Source organism: Doryrhamphus excisus, linkage group LG14 (genome assembly GCF_037039965.1).
Source record: "Doryrhamphus excisus strain RoL-2023G ecotype Guam linkage group LG14, RoL_Dexc_Guam_v1.1, whole genome shotgun sequence".
Lineage (NCBI taxonomy): Eukaryota > Metazoa > Chordata > Actinopteri > Syngnathiformes > Syngnathidae > Doryrhamphus > Doryrhamphus excisus.
In genome coordinates this window covers 17,761,766-17,786,585 of record NC_136370.1, presented here as the reverse complement: position 1 = coordinate 17,786,585, position 24,820 = coordinate 17,761,766, and the positions used below count along the sequence as shown (strand labels likewise).

Sequence of the window (24,820 nt, the reverse complement as noted above, 5' to 3'; positions counted from 1 at the left end):
GGTTAATTAGCGACTCCAAATTGTCCATAGGTATGAATGTGAGTGTGAATGGTTGTTTGTCTATATGTGCCCTGTGATTGGCTGGCCACCAGTCCAGGGTGTACCCCGCCTCTCGCCCGAAGACAGCTGGGATAGCCTCCAGCACCCCCGCAACCCTCGTGAGGAAAAAGTGATAGAAAATGAATGAATGAATGAATGAAAGAGCCCTGTAGACACGAAAGTACCCTCCCTTCAGGGACAAAACAGACGGTCACTGCTAGCATAGCAAGCTACTAAGCTAACTGCAGAGTGAGGCAAAATGATCTGACACATTTATAGGTTAAATAAAAGGCAAATAAAGTAAAAACATGCTAGGTTAATTAGCGACTCCAAATTGTCCATAGATATGAATGTGAGTGTGAATGGTTGTTTGTCTATATGTGCCCTGTGATTGGCTGGCCACCAGTCCAGGGTGTACCCGGCCTCTCACCCGAAGACAGCTGGGATAGGCTCCAGCACCCCTGCGACCCTGAATGAATGAAAGAGCCCTGTAGACACAAAAGTACCCTGCCTTCAGGGACAAAGCAGACGGTCACTGCTAGCATAGCAAGCTACTAAGCTAACTACAAGGTGAGGCAAAATTAGAGCTAGTGGATCTACATTGAAACCAAAATCAACCGGCCGACCAGAACTGATTTAATTTTTTAAAACATAATGAAATGTACTTTTGGAAAATAAAAACACTTTTTTTGTTATTTTACTTTATTTGCGTTTTATTTAAGCTACAAATGTGTCAGATCATTTTGCCTGACCCTGTAGTTAATTTACTTAATTTTTTGGAGCGGAGATGTATTTACTGGGATTTCCGAGCGTACTTAAATGCAGCAGATTGCACACTTAATAAGGACATGGTGATTTTCAGAGTGTTGTTACGACGACAAACGGACTAGTGATGTGTTTGTGAGTTGGAGATACATACATTACAGATATATGGTGTTGGAATTGCACTTCTGTTGATGTCTTCAGGTTAGAATAAAGTAAGAATTAAGCATCAGACGCTACGTGTGGAGACACAACAAAACTTTTCAAAACTTTGTCACTTTTTTTTTTTTTTTTGAGTGCCATTTTGACCTCTGCGGCACGCTGGGTGAATAATGAATGAGTTCCAGCTGGTGTGTGATGCTCGGCGGGGTGAGGTGAGAATAAATCCCCTTCCTAAAACCACACACATACACACACCTTTTGCCGTGCCAAGTTGCAATGACGAGGAATCTCTGACACTAAGCAGAGCAAACGGGGGCCTCACAGCAGATAAAGAAAAGCCCGGCCAAATGTTTTCCGCGTCTGTGGGGGTACTGTCGCGTCCTCCCACAGTCCAGAAATATGCATTCTAGATCAATTGGAGACTCTAAATTGTCCATAGGTGTGAATGGTTGTTTGTTTACATGTACCCATAGACAGCTGGGATACGCTCTGGCATACCACGACCCTAATGAGGATAAGGGGATGGGGGTTAAAAAGAATGGGTGGATGGATGGATGAATGGATGGATGGAAAAAAGACCTCATCAAGATGTAATACAACCCAGAAAACATGTTTTACTCAAGTATGTTAGTCAACCCACCCTCGGCCATCTCTGTGTGGCGTTTGCATGTTTTCCGCGTCTGTGGGGGTACTGTCGCGTCCTCCCACAGTCCAGAAATATGCATTCTAGATCAATTGGAGACTCTAAATTGTCCATAGGTGTGAATGGTTGTTTGTTTACATGTACCCATAGACAGCTGGGATACGCTCTGGCATACCACGACCCTAATGAGATAAGGGGATGGGGGTTAAAAAGAATGGGTGGATGGATGGATGAATGGATGGATGGAAAAAATACCTCATCAAGATGTAATACAACCCAGAAAACATGTTTTACTCAAGTATGTTAGTCAACCCACCCTCGGTCATCTATGTGTGGCGTTTGCATGTTTTCCGCGTCTGTGGGGGTACTGTCGCGTCCTCCCACAGTCCAGAAGTATGCATGCTAGATTAATTGGAGACTCTAAATTGTCCACAGGTGTGAATGGTTGTTTGTTTACATGTGCCCAAAGACAGCTGGGGTAGGCTCCAGCACGCCCGCGACCCTCGTGTGGAAAAAGCGGTAGAAAATGAATGAATGAATGTTAGTCAACCCATCCTCGGCCATCTCTATGTGGCATTTGCATGTTCTCTACGTCTGTGGGGGTACTGTCGCGTCCTCCCACAGTCCAGAAGTATGCATGCTAGATCAACTGGATGTTGGTAGAACATCGGGTGTATTTATCCTGTGTGTTTCTTCCAAGCGGTCTTTCAGTTTTAGCATCGTTTTAGAAACGCTGTGACGTCAGGTGTCACCCTGTGGGCGATTCTAATTTAATGATCGCAAACTTGATTACCTGTCGAGCCGGAAGCTCCTCGTGGGAGAACGAGCTGAGACCCCAGAAGTGTCCAGCTAGGAAGCTGCTTTGAACCAATCTAATCAAAACGTTGGGACAGAGTGTTGATGAGGACTCGCCTGTTTGCCCCAGTGGGGAGTAATGTGATCTCAGATGGATGTGTATGTACATGTCTCCATGGTAACATAGTGATAAGATTCATTCATTTTCTACCGTTTTTTCCGCATGAGGGTCGCAGGGGTGCTGGAGCCTATCCCAGCTGTCTTGGGGGTACACCCTTGACTGATCACCCAATCACAGGGCACATATAGACAAACAACCATTCACACTCACATTCATACCTATGGACAATTTGGAGTCGCTAATTAACCTAGCATGTTTTTGGAAAGTGGGAGGAAACCGGAGTACCCGGAGAAAACCCACTGCAAACTCCACACAGAGATGGCCAAGGGTGGAATTTAACCCCAGTCTCCTAGCTGTGAGGTCTGCGCGCTAACCACTCGTCCGCCGTGCAGCCTAAGAAACGACACAAAGAACAGAAATTACAGAACAATACATGCTTTCACTGTTAAGTCCCTCCAATGACGCTAGATGCTTTTGTAAAAATATGTCGCCAATAGGGTTTAGAATGTGGCTGGTGCTGCGTGTGTTTAACCCCACCCCTTTCGCGGCTCTGTGTGGACAAATAAACGCCACACATCTCGACCAATGAGATTTGTCTTGAACAAAAAAAAAAAATAGGAGAAAAAAACTAATGATGAAAAAGTCATCCTACATTCAGTTTTGGGGTTAGGCTGCACGGTGATCGAGTGGTTAGCGTGCGGGCCAAGTTCCAGATTTCGTTACCTGGTTGTTGACGCTCAAAAAGCTTCAGTTTGCGTTGAATGCAAATGCGAAACCAAAACACCCAATATAGCCACGGTGACGCACGGGGTCACCTTCCTGCTGATGAGACTCAAGGAGGCCATAAAAAGACGCACTCTTCTCTTGTAATTGCCCGTTGTTAGATACTCCATGTGTTGCTAAGGGCTTGAGTGGTGTAACAACAGGGGTCGGCACAGATAGCCCACTCAGAAACAAAGTGCCCTGTGCAGACAGAATAGGAGAGGTGGGGGGGGGGGGGGGGGGGGGGGGTTGGAGGTACAATTAAAGAGGAGCTGTCTGAAATGAAGTGTATCACTACAGTCCTGATTTTACTCTGAGCAGTATGAAGGGGTTTGGGTGGGGGGGGGTGGGGGGGTGGCCTGCCAAAAATGAATCACCGCTAGCAAAAAGGTCATTTGCTCCTGAGGAAGTTCACCGGGGAGATTGTTTACTCAAAACGAGCCATGTAAGAGCCATTTACATTCAGCGAGGGCCGCTATCACCGCAAACACCTTGTCCTCCTGCGTTTACAGCACCTGTGAGACTCACTTAAGCTTTACATCTTGGAGGCTCAACATGCACACGGCTAACAGTGTGTAATTAGGGACGGGGGAAAAAAAGAGGAAGGGAGCAAAAGTATCGGGACACTATAGGGCATGGAAATGAAAATGAGTTGCACTACATAATACACTAATGGGAAGACTATCAATAATACTTTGGTATACTTTGGATTATTTTTTATTATTAGGGATGCCTGGTATTGGCTTATTTGCATGACATATCTCTTGTGGTAGAATGAACATATGTGTTGTATACAGCATTTTTTAAAATATTGGTTTTAATGATTGGGAAAAAGTCTGATACTGATATCAACCTATATATAATTAATTATCGGACCAGGGGCGTCACTAGGTTCTGAGGACAGGGGGGGATATGAATGACTGTAGTAGACATTTAAAAAAAATAAATAAATAAAAATATCCAAAAAAACAAATAACGAACAAGAACCGGGATAGTTATTATATTATTAATTAGCCTATTTTTATTACTATCATCATTATTCTTCTTCTGATTATTACTACTACTACGACTAGTAGTAGGCTAGCATTAGCCTGCGTTTGCCCTATTATATGAAATTTGTCAGAGATTTTTTTTTGTAAATAAAAAATCAATAAATTATAATTATCAATTATGTAATAATCATTACTATATTATTAATTATCTTATTATTATTACTATCATCATTCTTCTTCTTTTGATTATTACTACTACTAGTAGTAGTAGTAAGCTAGTATTAGCCTGCTTTTGCCCTATTATATGAAATTTGTCAGAGATTTTTTTGTAAATAAAAAATATTTTTTTTAAATAAATGTTTTTTTAATAAAAAAAATATTTTTTGGAAGTAAAAAAATATTTTTTGTAAATAAAAAAATATTTTTTGTAAATAAAAAAATACCCCCTAAAATAGGCCCAATGGCGCCACTGTATCGGACATTCCTAATTATTATTTTTGAATGGGGAAAATGTGCATTTTAAAAGTAATTCCAAAATATCCAACTGTCTGTAAGCCCATGAATGCATCCTGACTGAGTTCTGACTGGTGATTGGATGAGCCCGAGGAAAGGGAGGAGGAGCCTGCCTGCATTGGGTTTTTAGCTCACTCTGTGGTAAGCTAATCATGACTACATCCTACAAAAAACGTCTCAGAAGGGAATAGAGTTTAATTTTAAACAGATTTTTTTTGTCTTTTTTGCCAACCTGTATGATTAGCATGTGGTGAGAAATTAGCAAACAAAATTTCCAAAACAAGCATTGAAAATGTTCTGAAAGGTAGGACTATAATTCATTTCAAAGTAGGCTAACGCTGGTTAGCTCATGCTAGGCACATATGTACATTGACTGAGAATTAAGTTGACAATTAGCCAGTGAACTAAAAGGAACAGGCTGTTATTCACTGTGCTGCACATTATTAAGTCACAGCAGTGCTTCGGGGGCATATTAGCATTAGCTTTATTTATTAGCCATTCATTTACCAGTTAACCCCTGTTTCTCTGGTCTTTTAGTCATGGCATCAGGATTACGCACAGTCAGCGTAATCTGCTCCAACGCATAAGACAAAATTCAACGAGAATGCGACAGCGTCGGTCGGGCGAGTCAGTGGATAAAAGCTGTGCTATTTCCACGAAGCTGTGAGGAACGATACTCGCAGTTTAAAGCCCCTATGGGAGCCTCACAGTCTGCACAAGTCGCTTTATCTCGTTGCCAATTTAGGAGCGTGACGGTTCATCCGAGCTACCATGCACTCGCTTTTTGAAGAGCGAGAGAGAGAGAGAGCGAGGCAACCGAATTTAAGTTCAGCGTGAGGCTTTCCACTTTCTTCTGCTTAATATGTCTTCATTTTCAGACTCCCGGTGTGATTATATCTGCGGGGGATTGCTTCGAGGTGGTGAAACCTCTGGACCATCTGTCTGTCTTTGATGCTCATCCCCCTGTCACGCCACTTCCTGCCAGTAAGGTCTGCTGGTAATTGGGTTATATCGAGAGGAAGAAGGGGAGCGATTGCCTCACCTTTAGTGGTGGTGAAGACGCGGGAGGCTAACTGTTTAGCTGCACACGTCAATTTCTGTATCTCTGACACTAATAAGACCCGACCTGAAACACAACAACTAAATGCAGCAGATTTCATGAAGTTATTAAAAACTCCACACAGAGATCCCCGAGGGTGGAATCGAACTCTGGTTTCCTAGCTGTGTGGCCAGCGCGCAAAACACTTGTATGTAAGGTACATAAAAGATAAGGTAACATGGTTTTAAACTGCATAAATATGGTTAGAGCATTTAAGAGTAGTAATACTTCATGTCATACATATAAAATTCAGTTGTAAAAGAAAAAAAGACTACTATTTTTTTTATATGTTTGTTTCTAAAATAACCAAATCGCCATTGTTGGCGTTTGGGTGTAATACCGCAAGGTCTGCTAGGGGGTGCTAGCAGCGATGGCGGTATAGAGTAGGTGACAAAACGACAGAGGAAGAATAAATCCTGTGGGTGAATATACGTCAAGTCATCGTGGATTGTCTTCCTTATTCTGTACCACAGGTTAGTACAAAGTAGAGATAATTTATATTTTAACGGCTGTAAAGAGTTTAGAAAGTTGCTAGAGTAAACAGCTGACTGCCAAATGTTTGTTACAAAATGTGTTATAGAGCATTTCAACATGGCTAATGGCTAATGCTAGCCGGCTTTAATGTACAGTTAATAGCATGGAGCAGGCTAACTGAAAAATGTCAAATGTGTCTGGAAGCAAATTGGTAATTCTTGATGTAATCATCTTACGATATCTGAAGTGTTGTTATTTTTTTTAGAGGGAGAATAAATCCTGAAGGTGAATATATGTCAAGTCATCGTGGATTGTCTTCCTTATTCTGTACCACAGGTTAGCACAAAGTAGAGATAATTTATATTTTAACGGCTGTAAAGAGTTTAGAAAGTTGCTAGAGTAAACAGCCGACTGCCAAATGTTTGTTACAAAATGTGTTGTTGAGCATTTGAACATAAGCGAAATGGCTAATGCTAGCCGGCTTTAATGTACAGTTAATAGCATGAAGCAGGCTAACTGAAAAATGTGAAATGATAATTGTTGATGTAATCATTTTATGATACCTGAAGTATTGTTATTTTTTTTTAGAGGGAGAATAAATCCTGAGGGTGAATATACGTCAAGTCATTGTGGATTTTCTTCCTTATTCTGTACCACAGGATTTTCAAGGCATACAACCCCAGGTGGTGGAGGGGCAACATGTACACCGTGCAGCCCAACACACCCATTCTCCATTGGGCACCACAGTGAAAGATTTGGGCCTTGCATACTCGGAACTTCGTCCTTTTCCAATATTTACTCCAGATTCCGTTTGAGCTGTGAGGGATGGTGACACTGAGCCACGAGGAGTCGTCTCACTCCAATCAAATAGCCCTTCTGTTGAAGCATGGTGTGTGATTTTGGCTGCAAACAAACAAGCGACGGAGCCAATCCGGCCTCCGAGACGTGCGGGAATGCTTGGATACGCTGAGTCGATCCTCCGTTTCTGCAGCTTGTTACCGTTAGGTTTGATTCATTTGCATGCAGGCACTTTACAGCTCATCTTAATTATCTTAATCAATTGTTTCTGTCTTTTTCTCAGTTTGTGACGCCATCACAGAAGAGTTTCCGCATTTTTACTTCACCTGCGCTCACATGTGATCACCTCGGGTTCTTTTGACCTTTCAACGTGCATGGATTTCCTGTCGTGGCTGCTGGTGTGAGGGTATAGGACGTGTTACTACCCATGGTGGTTCCGGTATCTAACACACACACACACACACTGAATAGATGAACCTTCTGTTACCTGCGTTGTTTGCAGCCCTGAAAGAAAGTGCTTGAAGTTGTGACATGACAATGACTAGGGAATAGTTTACACTTTTTACATTTGACACAATGTTGTCATTTTCACTGTTTACATGACCATTTCAGCCTAAAAACGCAATTTTTATGTAAATAGTTATTTTGTAAATATTCTGTGGGAAATGTTGAAAACAGTCAGGGCACACGATTACTGACGTAGTTCTTTAAGACCAAACTTTGTCTGTAATAAAGTGTACACTGTCCAGTTTAATATCAGGCTGACTTTTCCATGAAAATATTTGTTTCTCTCCAAAAATATGTTTTTACCTAAGTGGGAAATTGGTTATTATTTCATGATAATAGAAGTAAAATGCACAGCATACATACATATACTGTATTTTCTGGACAATAAGTCGCACGAGGCCAAAAAATGCGTAATTAGGTAGAAACTGGAGTATAAGTCGCATTTGACGAAAACAGACTACTTGACCAAAGCAGACATTACGCCATCTTGGAAGGCAAGTTCCAACAATAAAAGAATAGAGAACAGGCTGAATAGGTGTAAGATATGCTAACACAATGGTTATTCATTCATTCATTTTCTACCGCTTTTTCCTCACGAGGGTCGCGAAGGGGCTGGAGCCTATCCCAGCTATCTTCGGGCGAGCACCAGCGACATTCTAAACCAGGGGTCAGCAACCTGCGGCTCCAGAGGCGCATGTGGCTCTTCAGCCTCTTTATTGTGGCTCCCTTTGCGATGCTTGAATATTTTTAACACCCGAGTGGGGAAAATTTTGTAATGAGTTTTAAAAAATCCAACTTTGTCTGAGACCATGAATGCATCCTGAGTGAGTTCTGACTGCTATCCAGTTCAGTACATGAAGAAAAACAAGTAATACTTACCTACAAATCTAAAAAATAAATTCGAGATAATTTAAAAACAGCGGCATGGGAACTTGTTTTTACGTTTACAGTAGTTTACACATACATTTATGTAAGTTTATCTCCAAAACTAGCAAGAGTACTCCAACTCGTCTTTTCTTATCGGAACTACTTTGATACCCCCAAATTCCCTCCAATGTTGTTTTAAACATACTATATGTTTTGCGGCTCCAGGCTATTTTTCTTCAGTGGGCATTGGGTAAAATGGCTCTTTTCATAGTAAAGGTTGCCGACCCCTGTTCTAAACCCTCTTGGCGACATATTTTTGCAAAAGCATTTAGCGTCATTGGAGGGACTTAACAGTGAAAGCACGTATTGCTCTGTAATTTCTGCGCTGGTCCACCCCGCTCCAAATTTGATTTTGTGTCGTTTATTAGGCTGCATAGCGGTCGAGTGATTAGCGCGCAGGCCTCACAGGAAGGAGACCCAGGTTCAATTCCACCCTCGGCCATCTCTGTGTGGAGTTTGCATGTTCTCCCCATGCATGCGTGGGTTTTCTCCGGGTACTCCGGTTTCCTCCCACATTCCAAAAACATGCTAGGTTAATTAGCGACTCCAAATTGTCCATAGGTATGAATGTGAGTGTGAATGGTTGTTTGTCTATATGTGCCCTGTGATTGGCTGGCCACCAGTCTAGGGTGTACCTCTTGCCTGAAGACAGCTGGGATAGGCTCCAGCACCACCTGAAACCCTTGTGAGGATAAGCGGCAGAAAATAAATGAATGAAATAACAATGTAGTCAACAGCATTAGAACCTTGTGTCATCTTATGTTCATCTTATGTCTTATATAGGAAAGAATGTAGAAAGTACACAAAATGCTGGATATCCTCCGCTGTCATCTTCTGTTTATCGTGCCATAAGTCCTATTAAGGTTTATCACTCCAAACTGGAAACCACTTTGTGGAAACATTGTTCACGTGATGATAGTGTTTTTTTTTCTTCCAATTTTAATTTTGCTATAAAGAAAAAAAAAACATAGCTGTGTTCCCACAGGGTGACAGATTGCCAATCTTGGCAATAAAGTCCTGCTACTTCCAACTTGGCTAAGGTAATAAAATTCAGGTGGCCGGGGTGACACATGGAGGGAAAATCTCACCCTGGAGCACCGTGAGACCACACACACACACACTAATGCGCTTTGGTGCCCTCGGTCACTAAAAGGATAACTCTCCGTTCCCCATAGAGGCGTCGGCCTTCATCACACTGTCATCTTCCGGCAGCTTAGCCCATTTGTCTAATTACCATCCTTTTATTGTCGTTTAATGAAACTGAACCAGGCCTGAAGTGGTCCGAGGATAGATTGTGCAATTTCACAAACCATGGAAAAACACAAAATCAATACATGGTAAAGCGCTACATGGCATTAAAGGCCTCGCTCACTGCTAATTGATTATCAATAACAGCAACAAACCACCTTAAATCTAAACCCAGGCTAATGCATTGCTACCGAGCGACCACATTTGCTTGTAAATCTTCTCCTCCTCCGTCTCAAGGGAGTAAAAATTGAAGCCTGAAAGCCAGAATATGAAACTTGGCCATCACACCTCCTTCAATTATTGAATCTGCTTCCTAGAAATGGACCCGCCGTGACTCTTGATCTAATATCCTGTCACAATTTGTCAAAATGAAATCCTTGTCCATGTTTCACCGCACAAGAATACTACAGTATGCTTACCTGCTGCAGCCTGCTGTCATTTAGCAAAGGCAGCAATAAAACACAATTACATATCAGCTCTAGTTAAACACATACACACAATTGGATTCCTCCCACCTGCACCCCAACCTTTGGACAGACAGCGTATCATACGGATATGTTTGTGTTTGGCTGAGTGATGGGAACTCATTAGCTGAGGTCCCATTATACGTGATATCTTTGATCTGACATCAGATATGATGGGACAATACATTCTGATTCAGTGGTTGCTGTGATTGCTTATTGCATTAAAATGTGCCTGACACACTGAAAAACCTGTCTGGGAGGTTTTGGTGAAGTGTGTGCACTGTGCGCTTGTCAGCCAATTTTCCACTGCGCAGGGTGCGCTTCACATGCGCCGTGAATAGACCAGGTCGGAGCTGGAGAGCTTTCAGCGCACCTTTGTCGCACTGTTTTGTCACAGCTAGCTGATCATGTGGACACCTTCTCAGGTTCGCCGCCACCTTCATCTCGGCGCAGCACAATTACCAGATTACCAAATTGGCTGCGCACAGTGGTGCACTGGACCAAATTACCACTGCACGGGGTGCGCCACCCTGCGCCACGGAACTAGAACTAATATGTTAATAATAAAGAGAAAATACTAATACAAAAATACACTTTATGACTGCATATTATTATTTTTTAAAATAGTTTCCCATATTTCCAAAATTGATACCCTTTAACATAAAATTTGATGTAGTTATTATTGTAGTTGTGGATCAAATCGTTTACCAAGAGATTTCCCCGACTTATTATTCTATGTGCAATCCACTGTGATTAATTCTGAGTTAACTATGGACAAAATGTGATTATTCACTCATTCATTTTCTACCGCTTTTTCCTCACGAGGGTCGCGGGGGATGCTGGAGCCTATCCCAGCTGTCTATGGGCGAGAGGCGGGGTACACCCTGGACTGGTGGCCAGCCAATCACAGGGCACATATAGACAAACAACCATTCACACTCACATTCATACCTATGGACAATTTGGAGTCGCCAATTAACCTAGCATGTTTTTGGAATGTGGGAGGAAATCGTAATACCCGGAGAAAAAATGTGATTAATCGCGACTAAATAGTTTATATACAGTATATACGGGACCTATATACATGGAACTTGTCATCTGTAACAGTATGTGGTTCTTCGATGAGCAGAAAGGTGAGATGAATGCAGGTGGAACATTTCCAAACCAGATTTGAACGAGCTGAAGTAAAAGTTCCAATAAACGGAGAAAGCATTTTCAGGGTCACATTACATAACACTGCTGGAGGTTTAGCAGCCTCTGTGCTGCTAAAAGTGCTCAGCATGCTGATATCTCTGAATTTTCTCTCAATCATCACATAAGCCACCAGAGATGCAATCTCATTTTCTATGTTCATCTACGCTCGGGGTCATCATCTCCGACTTCCAACACTCCGTAATGTTCCTTTCCAAGTTGTTATATTTCAGCGTAAATGAAGCATGATGTGATACTAATGTCGTATCATAGATTTCATTGATTCACTTAAAGCCGACAAATACTCAGAGGGCCGTTTTGATGAGCGAAACTCATCAGCCTTGAATGCTTGAAAGGAACATCTCTTCATAAGGTTCATCAGTTAACAATGTAGCTGTGGCAATAAAAATGGAAGGAAATTAAGCTTCACTGCTATGAATATGGCCTATTATTAGTCAAAACATAGGCATGCTGTATATAAGGAAATTGTAAAATTAAGCATTTGTTATGCATTTGCAAAATGTTATGTCATATTTGTGGCACTGTGGGTGCTAACTCTTATTATGTTGTATGCTATATTGGGTAATACAATTGTAAATGTGTTGTGCTCTATAGGAGCTGTGGACTTCTATGAAGCAGTTACACATGATAACACACACAGAAAGCTTTCCAGATCTTCCAGATTTTGCACCTTTCCATGGACTTTCATTCATTCATTCATTCATTTTCTACCGCTTATCCTCACGAGGTTTGTGCTGGTGCTGGAGCCTATCCCAGCTGTCTTCGGGCGAGAGGCGGCGTACACCCTTGACTGATCACACAATCACAGGGCACATATAGACAAACAACCATTCACACTCAATTGGAGTTGCTAATTAACCTAGCATGTTTTTGGAATGTGGGAGGAAACCGGGGAAATCCACGCATGCAAGGCGGAGAACATGCAAACTCCACACATAGATGGCCGAGAGTGGAATTGAACCCTGGTCTCCTAGCTGTGAGGTCTGAGGCTAACCACTCGGCCGCCGTGCAGCCCGACTAACTAACATTCATTCATTCATTGATTTTCTACCGCTTTTTCCTCACGAGGGTTGCGGGGGGTGCTGGAGCCTATCCCAGCTGTCTTCAGGCGAGAGGCAGGGTACACCCTGGACTGGTGGCCAGCCAATCACAGGGCACATATAGACAAACAACCATTCACACTCACATTCATACCTATGGACAATTTGGAGTCGCTAATTAACCTAGCATGTTTTTGGAATGTGGGAGGAAACCGGAGTACCCGGAGAAAAGCCACTGCAAACTCCACACAGAGATGGCCGAGGGTGGAATTGAACCCTGGTCTCCTAGCTGTGAGGGCTGAGGGTCTGAGGCTAACCACTCGACCGCCGTGCAGCCTGGCTAACTAACATTCATTCATTCATTGATTTTCTACCACTTTTTCCTCACGAGGGTTGCGGGGGGTGCTGGAGCCTATCCCAGCTGTCTTCGGGCGAGAGGCGGCGTACACCCTTGACTGATCACCCAATCACAGGGCACATATAGACAAACAACCATTCACACTCACATTCATACCTATGGACAATTTGGAGTCGCTAATTAACCTAGCATGTTTTTTGGAATGTGGGAGGAAACCGGAGTACCTGGAGAAAACCCACTCATGCACGGGGAGAACATGCAAACTCCACACAGAGATAGCCGAGGGTGGAATTGAAGTCGGGTCTCCGAGCTGTCAGGCCTGTACGCTAATCACTCATCCATCATGCAGTCTTCCATGGACCTTGTCACTATCATGGAATAGTGTTTAAAAGATATTATGTATGGACCGACCGAATAGCATCCTCTTTTAAAATGCCTTCAAGCCAAAACCTTCTAGTGGAGGTGTTCCTTCAAAGCAGTCATCAGTGAAATGATCACTGCAAAGAACAAGTGGGCGTCCATCTTTCTGTTGTTCTCTGAACAACAAACTTACAGTATCACTCGGATACTGTGAATATCATGAGCATATCATGACTACTATTGAGTTTTTTTTTTTTATACCGTACTTCGGGTGCAGTAGGCTGAAGAGCGAAACCCTTGACAACCAAAGGCGCGAGGATTTCCCGGTGACATTATATGCAGCAGCATTTGCTGATGCGGCGTTTTACCCGATGGATTTTTATAGGTTCAATGTTGCTTCATGTGAAGAATCTGCTGAGCATATGTAACCTGTGTCTACCTCTGGTGGCCCAGGTGTAAAGTTCACGTTAACCCATAGGAGCAGGAGATGCTTGCGTTAGCATGATGAGGAGCTCCACTAAAAGGTTGCTATTTTACACATATACATTTTATATAAGCCTTACTGCTGGCTGGTAATTGACCATATGGGAATATACTAGTGTAACATCACTGCTTGGTTCTTGGTAATGTGTTAATGTGACAAACTGCACTGCACATGTATATGTCGCTATATCGATAAGTGCTGGACATTATCAGTATATCAGAAAGACAGCCGATATTGAGCATTTCTACTTAGAAGCAGAGCAGTGAGCTCCCTGTGCATTCCACAAAGACTCCGAGGTCATTGGGAGTACAGTGGGAGGTACCCGAGGAGCCTCTATGCCTACCCAAGCAGGCTTATTCAGCATGTGTGATAAGTGGGAGGCTCAGAAGGCTTTTGGAAGTGGGACATGGTGGTCTCACTCACTGCAAGATGACTGGAACCCTGCCTTAACCCTTAGATGCACGAGTGACTGGACCCTACACTCAAAAATGACCCATACTAGAATAAATGCGTTTTTTATAACAATTTTGCCATTTTGGTTAGGAATAATCACTTGTATGATATTTAGTATTATATTTAGGACCACACAAGAATTATTTCATGTTAGAAACATCTTCATTTTTCACTTTTTTCCATCTTTGAAAAAGAAAATGACCCCATACAACAATAGAAAATGTGAGGATCCATTGTGTGTTGCATAAAGGGAAGTTAAAAATGTGAACTGCATGATATCAAAAACATGTTTTTTGAGGAATACCTGGAATTTGAAATGATAACAATTTTTCATTACAAAGATATTTCAAGAAAACAACCTGACCGGGTCATTTTTGGCCCACTTATGGAAGGTTGGGGTAGTCACACAAAAACTAAAATTTCTTAAAATATATAAAAGATAAGTTAAAAATGTGAACGGCATGATATCAAAAACATGTTTTTTGTGGAATACCTTGAATATGAAATTATAAAAAAATTTTAATTATGAAGATATTTCAAGAAAACAACCTGACCGGGTCATTTTTGACCCACTTGTCGAAGGTTGGGGTAGTAACAGAAAAACAAAAATTTCTTAAAATGTATAAAAGATAAGTTAAAAATGTGAACTGCATGATATCAAAAACATGTTTTTTGAGGAATACCTGGAATTTGAAATGATAACAATTTTTCATTACAAAGATATTTCAAGAAAACAACCTGACCGGGTCATTTTTGGCCCACTTGTCGAAGGTTGGGGTAGTAACACAAAAACTAAAATTTCTTAAAATCTATAAAAGATAAGTTAAAAATGTGAACGGCATGATATCAAAAACATGTTCTGTGTGGAATACCTTGAATCTGAAATTATAAAAAATTTGTAATTATGAAGATATTTCAAGAAAACAACCTGACCGGGTCATTTTTGACCCACTTGTCGAAGGTTGGGGTAGTAACAGAAAAACAAAAATTTCTTAAAATGTATAAAAGATAAGTTAAAAATGTGAACGGCATGATATCAAAAACATGTTTTTTGAGGAATACCTGGAATATGAAATGATCAAAAATTTTAATTACAAAGATATTTAAAGAAAACAACCTGACCGGGTCATTTTTGAACCACTTATGGAAGGTTGGGGTAGCAACACAAAAATTTCTTAAAATCTATAAAAGATAAGTTAAAATGTGAATGGTATGATCGCAAAAACATGTTTTTTTGAGGAATACCTGGAATATGAAATGATAAAAAATTTTAATTATGAAGATATTTCAAGAAAACAACCTGACCGGGTCATTTTTGACCCACTTATGAAAGGTTGGGGTAGTAACACAAAAACTAAAATTTCTTAAAATTTATAAAAGGTAAGTTAAAAATGTGAATGGTATGATCGCAAAAACATGTTTTTTGAGGAATACCTAGAATATGAAATGATAACATTTTTTCATTATGAAGATATTTCAAGAAAACAACCTGACCGGGTCATTTTTGCCCCACTTATGCATCTAAGGGTTAAAAAAAAACGAAAACCCACACATGCACAAAGCGTCCTATCAGCATCAGCCAAAGCATGCATAAAGAACTTCTACATTCGCCTCATGAAGCACACAAACACTGGCTCCACTAGTGGATGGACGCCTGTTAGAGCACATTGTTGGCCAACACGGGGAAGCTTTTGGCACGGGACGCTCTCTCCTCACTGGAGAAAAGCCTTTTATTTCACTCACAGCAGCTCTCTAGGTGAATAATCCTGTCAACACTGTCCGCGCCCTGCCAAAACACCCTAAATTATCATCCAATTATGATTCGCTTCCGGTGACTTCCAGGATTTTGCTGCTGAAGTAGAAATTGAGAGACAGACTTTTATCGTGGACTTACTTTATCGTGCACACTGGCACTTATTGCATGGAGGCTTGTGTGGGATAAAAGCTCCCATGGTGCAAAGAATAGCTAGCGTTTAAAGCATCATACATGATAAAGCACTGGCGGTGCTTGCAGTGTTTGTCCTAAGTGGACTCTGCAATCAGTGGCCAGAAAACCACCCAAATGTACAGAAAAGTGCTGCAGTTATTTTAACAAATAAAACTATTGTATACAATATTAACATATTGTACATCTGTCCAACTGACTTGAACATTTATGATATATAAGGGCACTAATTCATGTGCATGCATGAATAGAGCGTAATGAGGGAAATATGCTGATAAATGAAAGCGAAGGCTGGAGTCTCAGGGGGCCAGATGCACTGAATTTGGAATTTTCTACAATTATTAATTAGGACTGGGGGAAAAAAGTGTAGTGGGAGAAGTACTGTATAAGAATAAAAAGGAGCAGCGTGATCATACAAAGTAACAACCTGACCGGGTCATTTTTGACCCACTTATGGAAGGTTGGGGTAGTAACACAAAAACTAAAATTTCCTAAAATGTATAAAAGATAAGTTAAAAATGTGAACAGCATGATATCAAAAACATGTTTTTTGAGGAATACCTGGAATATGAAATGAGAAAAAAATGTAATTACGAAGATATTTGAAGAAAACCTGATTGGGTCATTTTTGATTCACTTATGGAAGGTTGGGGTAGTAACACAAAAATTTCTTAAAATCTATAAAAGAGAAGTTAAAAATGAACGGCATGATATCAAAAACATGTTTTTTGAGGAATACCTGGAATATGAAATGAGAAAAAAATGTAATTACGAAGATATTTGAAGAAAACCTGATTGGGTCATTTTTGATTCACTTATGGAAGGTTGGGGTAGTAACACAAAAATTTCTTAAAATCTATAAAAGAGAAGTTAAAAATGAACGGCATGATATCAAAAACATGTTTTTGAGGAATACCTGGAATATGAAATGAGAAAAATTTTTAATTACGAAGATATTTCAAGAAAACAACCTGACCGGGTCATTTTTGACTCACTTATGGAAGGTTGGGGTAGTAACACAAAAATTTCTTAAAATGTATAAAAGATAAGTTAAAAATGTGAACGGCATGATATCAAAAACATGTTTTTTGAGGAATACCTGGAATATGAAATGATAAAAAATTTTTAATTATGAAGATATTTCAAGAAAACAACCTGACCGGGTCATTTTTGACCCACTTATGGAAGGTTGGGGTAGTAACACAAAAACTAAAATTTCTTAAAATGTATAAAAGATAAGTTAAAAATGTGAATGGCATAATATCAAAAACATGTTTTTTGAGGAATACCTGGAATATGAAATGAGAAAAAATTTTAATTACGAAGATATTTCAAGAAAACAACCTGACCGGGTAATTTTTGACTCACTTCTGGAAGGTTGGGGTAGTAACACAAAAATTTCTTAAAATGTATAAAAGATAAGTTAAAAATGTGAACGGCATGATATCAAAAACATGTTTTTTGAGGAATACCTGGAATATGAAATGATAAAAATTTTTAATTACGAAGATATTTCAAGAAAACAACCTGACCGGGGCATTTTTGACTCACTTATGGAAGGTTGGGGTTGTAACACAAAAATGTCTTAAAATCTATAAAACATAAGTTAAAAATTGAACGGCATGATATCAAAAACATGTTTTTTGAGGAATACCTGGAATATGAAATGATAACAATTTTTAATTACGAAGATATTTCAAGAAAACAACCTGACCGGGTAATTTTTGACTCACTTCTGGAAGGTTGGGGTAGTAACACAAAAATTTCTTAAAATGTATAAAAGATAAGTTAAAAATGTGAACGGCATGATATGAAAAACATGTTTTTTGAGGAATACCTGGAATATGAAATGATAAAAATTTTTCATTACAAAGATATTTCAAGAAAACAACCTGACCGGGTCATTTTTGACCCACTTATGGAAGGTTGGGGTAGTAACACAAAAACTAAAATTTCTTAAAATGTATAAAAGATAAGTTAAAAATGTGAATGCCATGATATCAAAAACATGTTTTTTGAGGAATACCTGCAATATGAAATGATAAATGAACGTGTGCAAGGCTACTTTTTAGCACGTATTCTGTCTGCACCATCCAGAGGCAATAAGCCGTCCTGCAGTTATTGAATTGTTTTGCTTCACTTGCTCTTTTCGTGGGAGGTAAAAGACGAGAGGAAGAACTGCAGCACAGACACGGACAGACATGAAAAACACCACCGCTGCTGCTGATCGCAGCCTCGCTAATGGCTCAACACATCACTTTTACCTCTGTCTAAACGCCTACACCATCACCTGAATACTTTGTCAACGCACGTCGTCCATAGCATGCATGCGTACCGTATCCGGCAGTTGAACGGCAACGTGACATAACGCTCTGTTAGTGTTAAAGCTGACAGGTCTTAGAACACATGGAGCATACGAGTGCTGCCTTCAAAGACCCACTGACCTCTGTGAAATTTTCATTGCTGTGGTGAATTATACAGTGCGGTGGAAAAGTCAGGGCTTCCATTAGATTTGTCGTTTTAGCAATTATATAATGATCATACAGTGAGTACACTTTATGGCAGTGTTGACTTTCAAACATGGCCGCCTCGGTGTATCGGCGAACAACCAATGAAAACTTATTTTACAACACATCAACTTCCACGAGGACTGTACTTCAAACATACTCTGAACACCTCCTGCAGGGAGCCAGAGAAACCCGTAGCCCACAGGGAGGCTGACGTCATTGCAGCACTTCAATTAATGTGTTGTTTAGATGCAATGCCTTATGGGAAAACTTTGAAATGGTGAGCTTTTTTTTTTTTTAAACTTGTATTGGTTACCGGTTTGTCTATTTCTGACGTATACTTTTGGAGTTTTAAGTTACTGTGTGATGAATTTAGTGTTGTTCTCAGTAAGATGTTATGTTGATATACTGTTATATATACTGACGTGTTTTTTTAACAGACATGAGACAATACTTCTTTAGCACCTTTGTACTCTTATTACCCAGACAAAATATGTTAATATGCACGTTTAATGACATGTTGACTCGTTTCCTTTTTTTAATTTAGCAAGCGGTCGCAGGGGAGAGTAAATGAAAGACCAACTTTTTCATTCATTCATTCATTCATTCATTCATTTTCTACCGCTTTTTCCTCACAAGGGTCGTGGGGGGTGCTGGAGCCTATCCCAGCTGTCTTCAGGTGAGAGGCGGGGGTACACCCTGGACTGGTCGCCAGCCAATCACAGGGCACATATAGACAAACAACCATTCACACTCACATTCATACCTATGGACAATTTGGAGTCGCTAATTAACCTAGCATGTTTTTGGAATGTGGGAGGAAACCAGAGTACTCGGACGGGGAGAACATGCAAAGCTGAGGGTGGAATTGAACCCGGTCACCTAGCTGTGAGACGTGAGTGCTAACCACTCTTCCACCGTACAGCCACATTGTTAAATTCATTCATTCATTTTCCTCATAAGGGTCGTGGGGGGTACTGGAGCCTATCCCAGCTGTCTTCGGGTGAGAGGCGGGGTACACCCTGGACTGGTGGCCAGCCAATCACAGGGCACATATAGACAAACAACCATTCACACTCACATTCATACCTATGGACAATTTGGAGTCGACAATTAACCTAGCATGTTTTTGGAATGTGGGAGGAAACCGGAGTACTCGGACGGGGAGAACATGCAAAGCTGAGGGTGGAATCGAACCCGGTCACCTAACTGTGAGACCTGAGTGCTAACCACTCGCCCACCGTACAGCCACATTGTTAAATTCGTTCATTCATTCATTTTCCTCACAAGGGTCGTGGGGGGTACTGGAGCCTATCCCAGCTGTCTTCGGGCGAGAGGCGGGGTACACCCTGGACTGGTGGCCAGCCAATCACAGGGCACATATAGACAAACAACCATTCACACTCACATTCATACCTATGGACAATTTGGAGTCGCTAATTAACCTAGCATGTTTTTGGAATGTGGGAGGAAACCGGAGTACCCGGAGAAAACCCACGCATGCACGGCGGAGAACATGCAAACTCCACACAGAGATGGCCGAGGGTGGAATTGAACCCTGGTCTCCTAGCTGTGAGGTCTAGACCGCCGTGCCGCCCAACAAATACATCTTATAGCAGCACAGAACAAATATTGACATTCAAGGAACAAGGCATCTCCATCCTTTCAAATCTAATTTTAAAAAAGAAAAAAACAACAACCCCGTCACTGTCAGCATGAACTGTTTCCTGTCCCCACACACCAACACACGTGACTGACACACAAAATGACAAATATTCCCCGCGGGCTGCATCCTGACAAGCAAAAACCCGCCTCTCCAATACGGCGCCTCTCGGTGTGAGCTGCGTTACATAATGAAGCCACATAATCCGTGAAGATGCGCTGCGGAACAACAGCAAGTGAGGTGGCTTTCCTGCAAGCACTGTGGAAAAGAATGTAGCGAATAGACAAAGTTGACCCATATACAGTAAAGAGGACTGCAGGATTTGTGCTTACGCGCTCAAGGAGGAATTATTCTGCTCGGAGAGGGTTGACACAAATAGACGCAATTGGCGTCGTCAAACAATCACCACAATTTAGCTTTGACTGTTTTTCATTCTCTTCAAAGGAAAACGCCGCAGTAAACCTTGCCGACGTCCGCTCAGTGAAAAAAGGCTTCTACCTTCCACACACTGATGAGTGATGGAGACAAGCTTTGTTTGAAGACATGACAACACAGTGCCGGGCTGATACGGACCACTGAGCTGTCACAATATACGGGTCAGTGAATGCATCGCCACCATGTTCTTCAAAAAAAAAAAAAAAAATGGCTTTCACACTTGCCTTTCTGTAGACAATCATGTTTGGGGAGTCCTCGTCTGGATCAATGACACCGGCCCGCTCTTTGGATCCTTCAGCCATGTTCACCCAAACCTGTTGGGGGGGGGGGGATATATTGCAATAATATAAATGCAGCCGTACGGTTAGCATGTAGACCACAAAGTCTTGGTTTTCTCCGGGTACTCCGACTTACTCCCATATTCCAAAAACATGCTAGGTTAATTAGCGACTCCAAATTGTCCATAGGTATGAATTTGAGTGTGAATGGTTGTTTGTCTATATGTGCCCTGTGATTGGCTGGCTGGCCACCAGTCCAGGGTGTACCCCGCCTCTCGCCCCAAGACAGCTGGGATAGGCTCCAGCATCCCCGTGACACTCGGGAGGATAAGCGGTAGAAAATGAATGAATGAATGATTGATTCATGGATGCACGGTGTAAAAAAGTGGTTAGCGCGCAAGACTCACAGCTAAGAGACCCAAATTCAATTCCACCCTCGGCCATCTCTGTGTGGAGTTTGCATGTTCTCCGGGTACTCCGGTTTCCTCCCACATTCCAAAAACATGCTAGGTTAATTAGCGACTCCAAATTGTCCATAGGTATGAATGTGAGTGTGAATGGTTGTTTGTCTATATGTGCCCTGTGATTGGCTGGCCACCAGTCTAGGGTGTACCCCGCCTCTCGCCCCAAAGCTAGGATAGGCTCCCTTCGTGAGGATAAGTGGTAGAAAATGAATTAATTTTCTAGAGTGGTTAGCACGCAGACCTCACAGCTAGGAGACCCGGGTTCAATTCCACCCTCCGCTACACTCCAAATTTTTTCACCAAATCTGGCAAGATGTCCGACACTAGACGGGAACGATACTACGACTTTGTTATTTTAACTTTGTTATTATTTATAATTTTAATAATTTTTTTCTATTAATAATTTAACAATATGGCTGTACGGTGGTCGAGTGGTTAGCGCTCAGGCCTCACAGTGAGGTGACTGGATTTGTTTCCACCCTCGGCCATCTTTGTGTGGAGTTTGCATGTTCTCCCCGTGCATGCGTGGTTTTTCTCCGGGTACTCCGACTTCTTCCCACATTCCAAAAAAACATGCTAGGTTAATTAGCGACTCCAAATTGTCCATAGGTATGAATGTGAGTGTGAATGGTTGTTTGTCTATATGTGCCCTGTGATTGGCTGGCCACCAGTCCGGGGTGTACCCCGCCTCTTGCCCGAAAGTCAGCTAGGATAGGCTCCAGCATACCCTCGTAACTCTAATGAGGATAAGCGGCAGTATTAGTATGTGTTGACAATCATGTGACGGTTAACCCCCCCCCCCCCATCCTAACTGCTTTGAGAGCTGCTCTTGAGGGATTTATTTATTTACAAGCTCACCATCACTTTCTCTCGGCTGACACCCCCCCCCTTCCCCTCCCCTTTTTTCAACTGATTTAATTGTTCTCCTCAAAGGATTTTCATAACCACCCAGGGCCCCCGTGTGTTTTATTAAATGGGTTCAAGCCTTTGTTAGTCCTTTAATCATGCAGTGTAGACAGAGGTGAGGGGGTGTGATGACATGGCATGCCCACATTTCTCTTTAGCTTCCTTGTTTAGTGCATAGGGTGTACAGACTTTTATGGAATAACCTAGCATGTTTTTGGAATGTGGGAGGAAACCGGAGTACCCGGAGAAAACCCACGCATGCACGGGGGGAACATGCAAACTCCACACAGAGATGACCGAAGGTTGGAATCGAACCCGGTCTCCTGGCTGTGAGGCCTGAGTGCTAACCACTCAAACACCGTACAGCCACTTTGTTAAATTCATTCATTTTCTACCACTTTTCCTCATGAGGGTCGCAAGGGGTGCTGGAGCCTATCCCAGCTGTCCTCAGTCGAGAGGCGGGGTACACCCTGGACTGGTGGCCAGCCAATCACAGGGCACATATAGACAAACAACCATTCACACTCACATTCATACCTATGGACAATTTGGAGTCGCTAATTAACCTAGCATGTTTTTGGAATGTGGGAGGAAACCGGAGTACTCGGACTCGGAGAGCATGCAAACTCCACACAGAGATGGCCGAGGGTGGAATCGAACCCAGTCACCTAGCTGTGAGACCTGAGTGCTAACCACTCGACCACCATACAGCCACATTGTTAAATTCATTCATTCATTCATTTTCTACCGCTTTTTCCTCACAAGGGTTGCGAGGGGTGCTGGAGCCTATCCCAGCGGTCTTCGGGCGAGAGGCGGGGTACACCCTGGACTGGTCGCCGGCCAATCACAGGGCACATATAGACAAACAACCATTCACACTCACATTCATACCTATGGACAATTTGGAGTCGCTAATTAACCTAGCATGTTTTTGGAATGTGGGAGGAAACCGGAGTACCCGGACTCGGAGAACATGCAAACTCCACACAGAGATGGCCGAAGGTGGAATCGAACCCTGTCACCTAGCTCGAACCTCTACCACCGTGCAGCCACATGTTTGATTAAAATTAAGATCAACACATTTACTTGGGATGGAATTAATAACAAAGTCGTAGTATCGTTCCCGTTTAGTGTCGGACATCTTGCCAGATTTGGTGACAAATTTTGGAAGTGCACCCGGGGGAGGAGACTTACGATATGCAGGGTGACAGTTTGACTTCCAAGTGCTTGTCAAATAGTGCGGGGCGGAGGGGCTCGCCCAGGGGGGGTGCGCGTTGAACTGTCACTGCGAGAAGCAGTGATGACGTTCAGCATTAGTGCAGAGCTGCCAACGTGTATGAATTTGTTGTACTCTTAAATACGTTCAAGTGCATAACGGGAATGAGTCAATGCCAACCGCAGTGTTGCATGCAACCCCCCCCCCCCCCCTCCAGCATCCAACCCTTGGCTGACACGTCTGTGCTCTTTTAGGAGACAGCTAATCTTTTCCATCGTGTCTGGTACCGCGTATAGAACATAAACGTATGGACCGCGTATAGCACCCGCCGCTAAGACAACAATACTTACAACTTCCAACTTCCACTGCACTGAAAGCTGCCCAAGCATGCACATGAAAAGGCCACGGAAGGACGGTACGGGATGCTAATTGAAAAGCCGGCGTGACAATGAAAGCATGCGGTGGCGTATATATACGGGGTCATGTGACACGGGGACATCCTTTTACCTTAGAAAGCAAACAGTGGCCAGTCCGGTCCACCCGCTTGGTTGGCTCCCCCCTTAGCAACAAGCAGCAGGCAGGTTCATGACAGTGTCATTGGCAAGAGGGAGAAGAGGAGAAAGGAGGATGGGGGAGAGAGAGAGGGGAGCCGGATGATGGCTGCGGTATATTCCTCCTCCTTCTTCTTCTTCTTCTTCTTCTTCTTGTTCTTCTTCACTCTACACTAGTCCTAGATGAGAAGATCCTCCCGCCTCTCCTCTCCTCTCCGTCTGCTTGCCAGAGAGTGTGTGTGAGAGAGTTGCTAAAGGGGGAGGGATGAAGGAATTAGAGAGGGAGTGTGTATGTGTGTGTATGTGTATATGTGTGTGTGTTTGCAGCACCGACGCTGAAAATAAGCATCATTTCATTAGCGACAAATGCTAACACGGGGACAAGTTATGAATGCAGAGTTCAAGCTCAGCCTGCTCATTCTCCAAGCGGGTTATTTTTACATTCCTGTCAATCACGGCATCTCGTGATGAAAGTATGTCATAAAAATGTGGCACTCAAATAATAATAATAATAAGTAAGTTATATGCAAGGATGAAGAGTCTTGAACCAGTCATGATGTGCTATATATATATATATATATATATATATATATATATATATACTATATTGACACTTACTATGGTACCCATTATGGCATTGGA

The 24,820-nt window shown here is 42.1% G+C and overlaps 1 protein-coding gene across 2 annotated transcripts in view; it reads right to left on the bottom strand.

The window, feature by feature from the left end:
* The window catches only part of LOC131140227 (regulator of G-protein signaling 6-like), a 45,321-nt gene extending 20,915 nt beyond the window's left edge, over positions 1–24,406 (bottom strand). For both annotated transcript variants that reach the window (XM_058090454.2, XM_078796107.1), the window contains exons 1-2: positions 24,135–24,406; positions 20,988–21,077 (exon numbers count right to left, since the gene is read on the bottom strand). In XM_058090454.2, the coding sequence (XP_057946437.2) occupies positions 20,988–21,065 (78 nt within the window). In that variant the 5' untranslated portion in view covers positions 21,066–21,077; positions 24,135–24,406. The remainder of the gene's footprint in view (positions 1–20,987; positions 21,078–24,134) is intronic.
* Between the last annotated feature and the right edge of the window lie 414 nt (positions 24,407–24,820).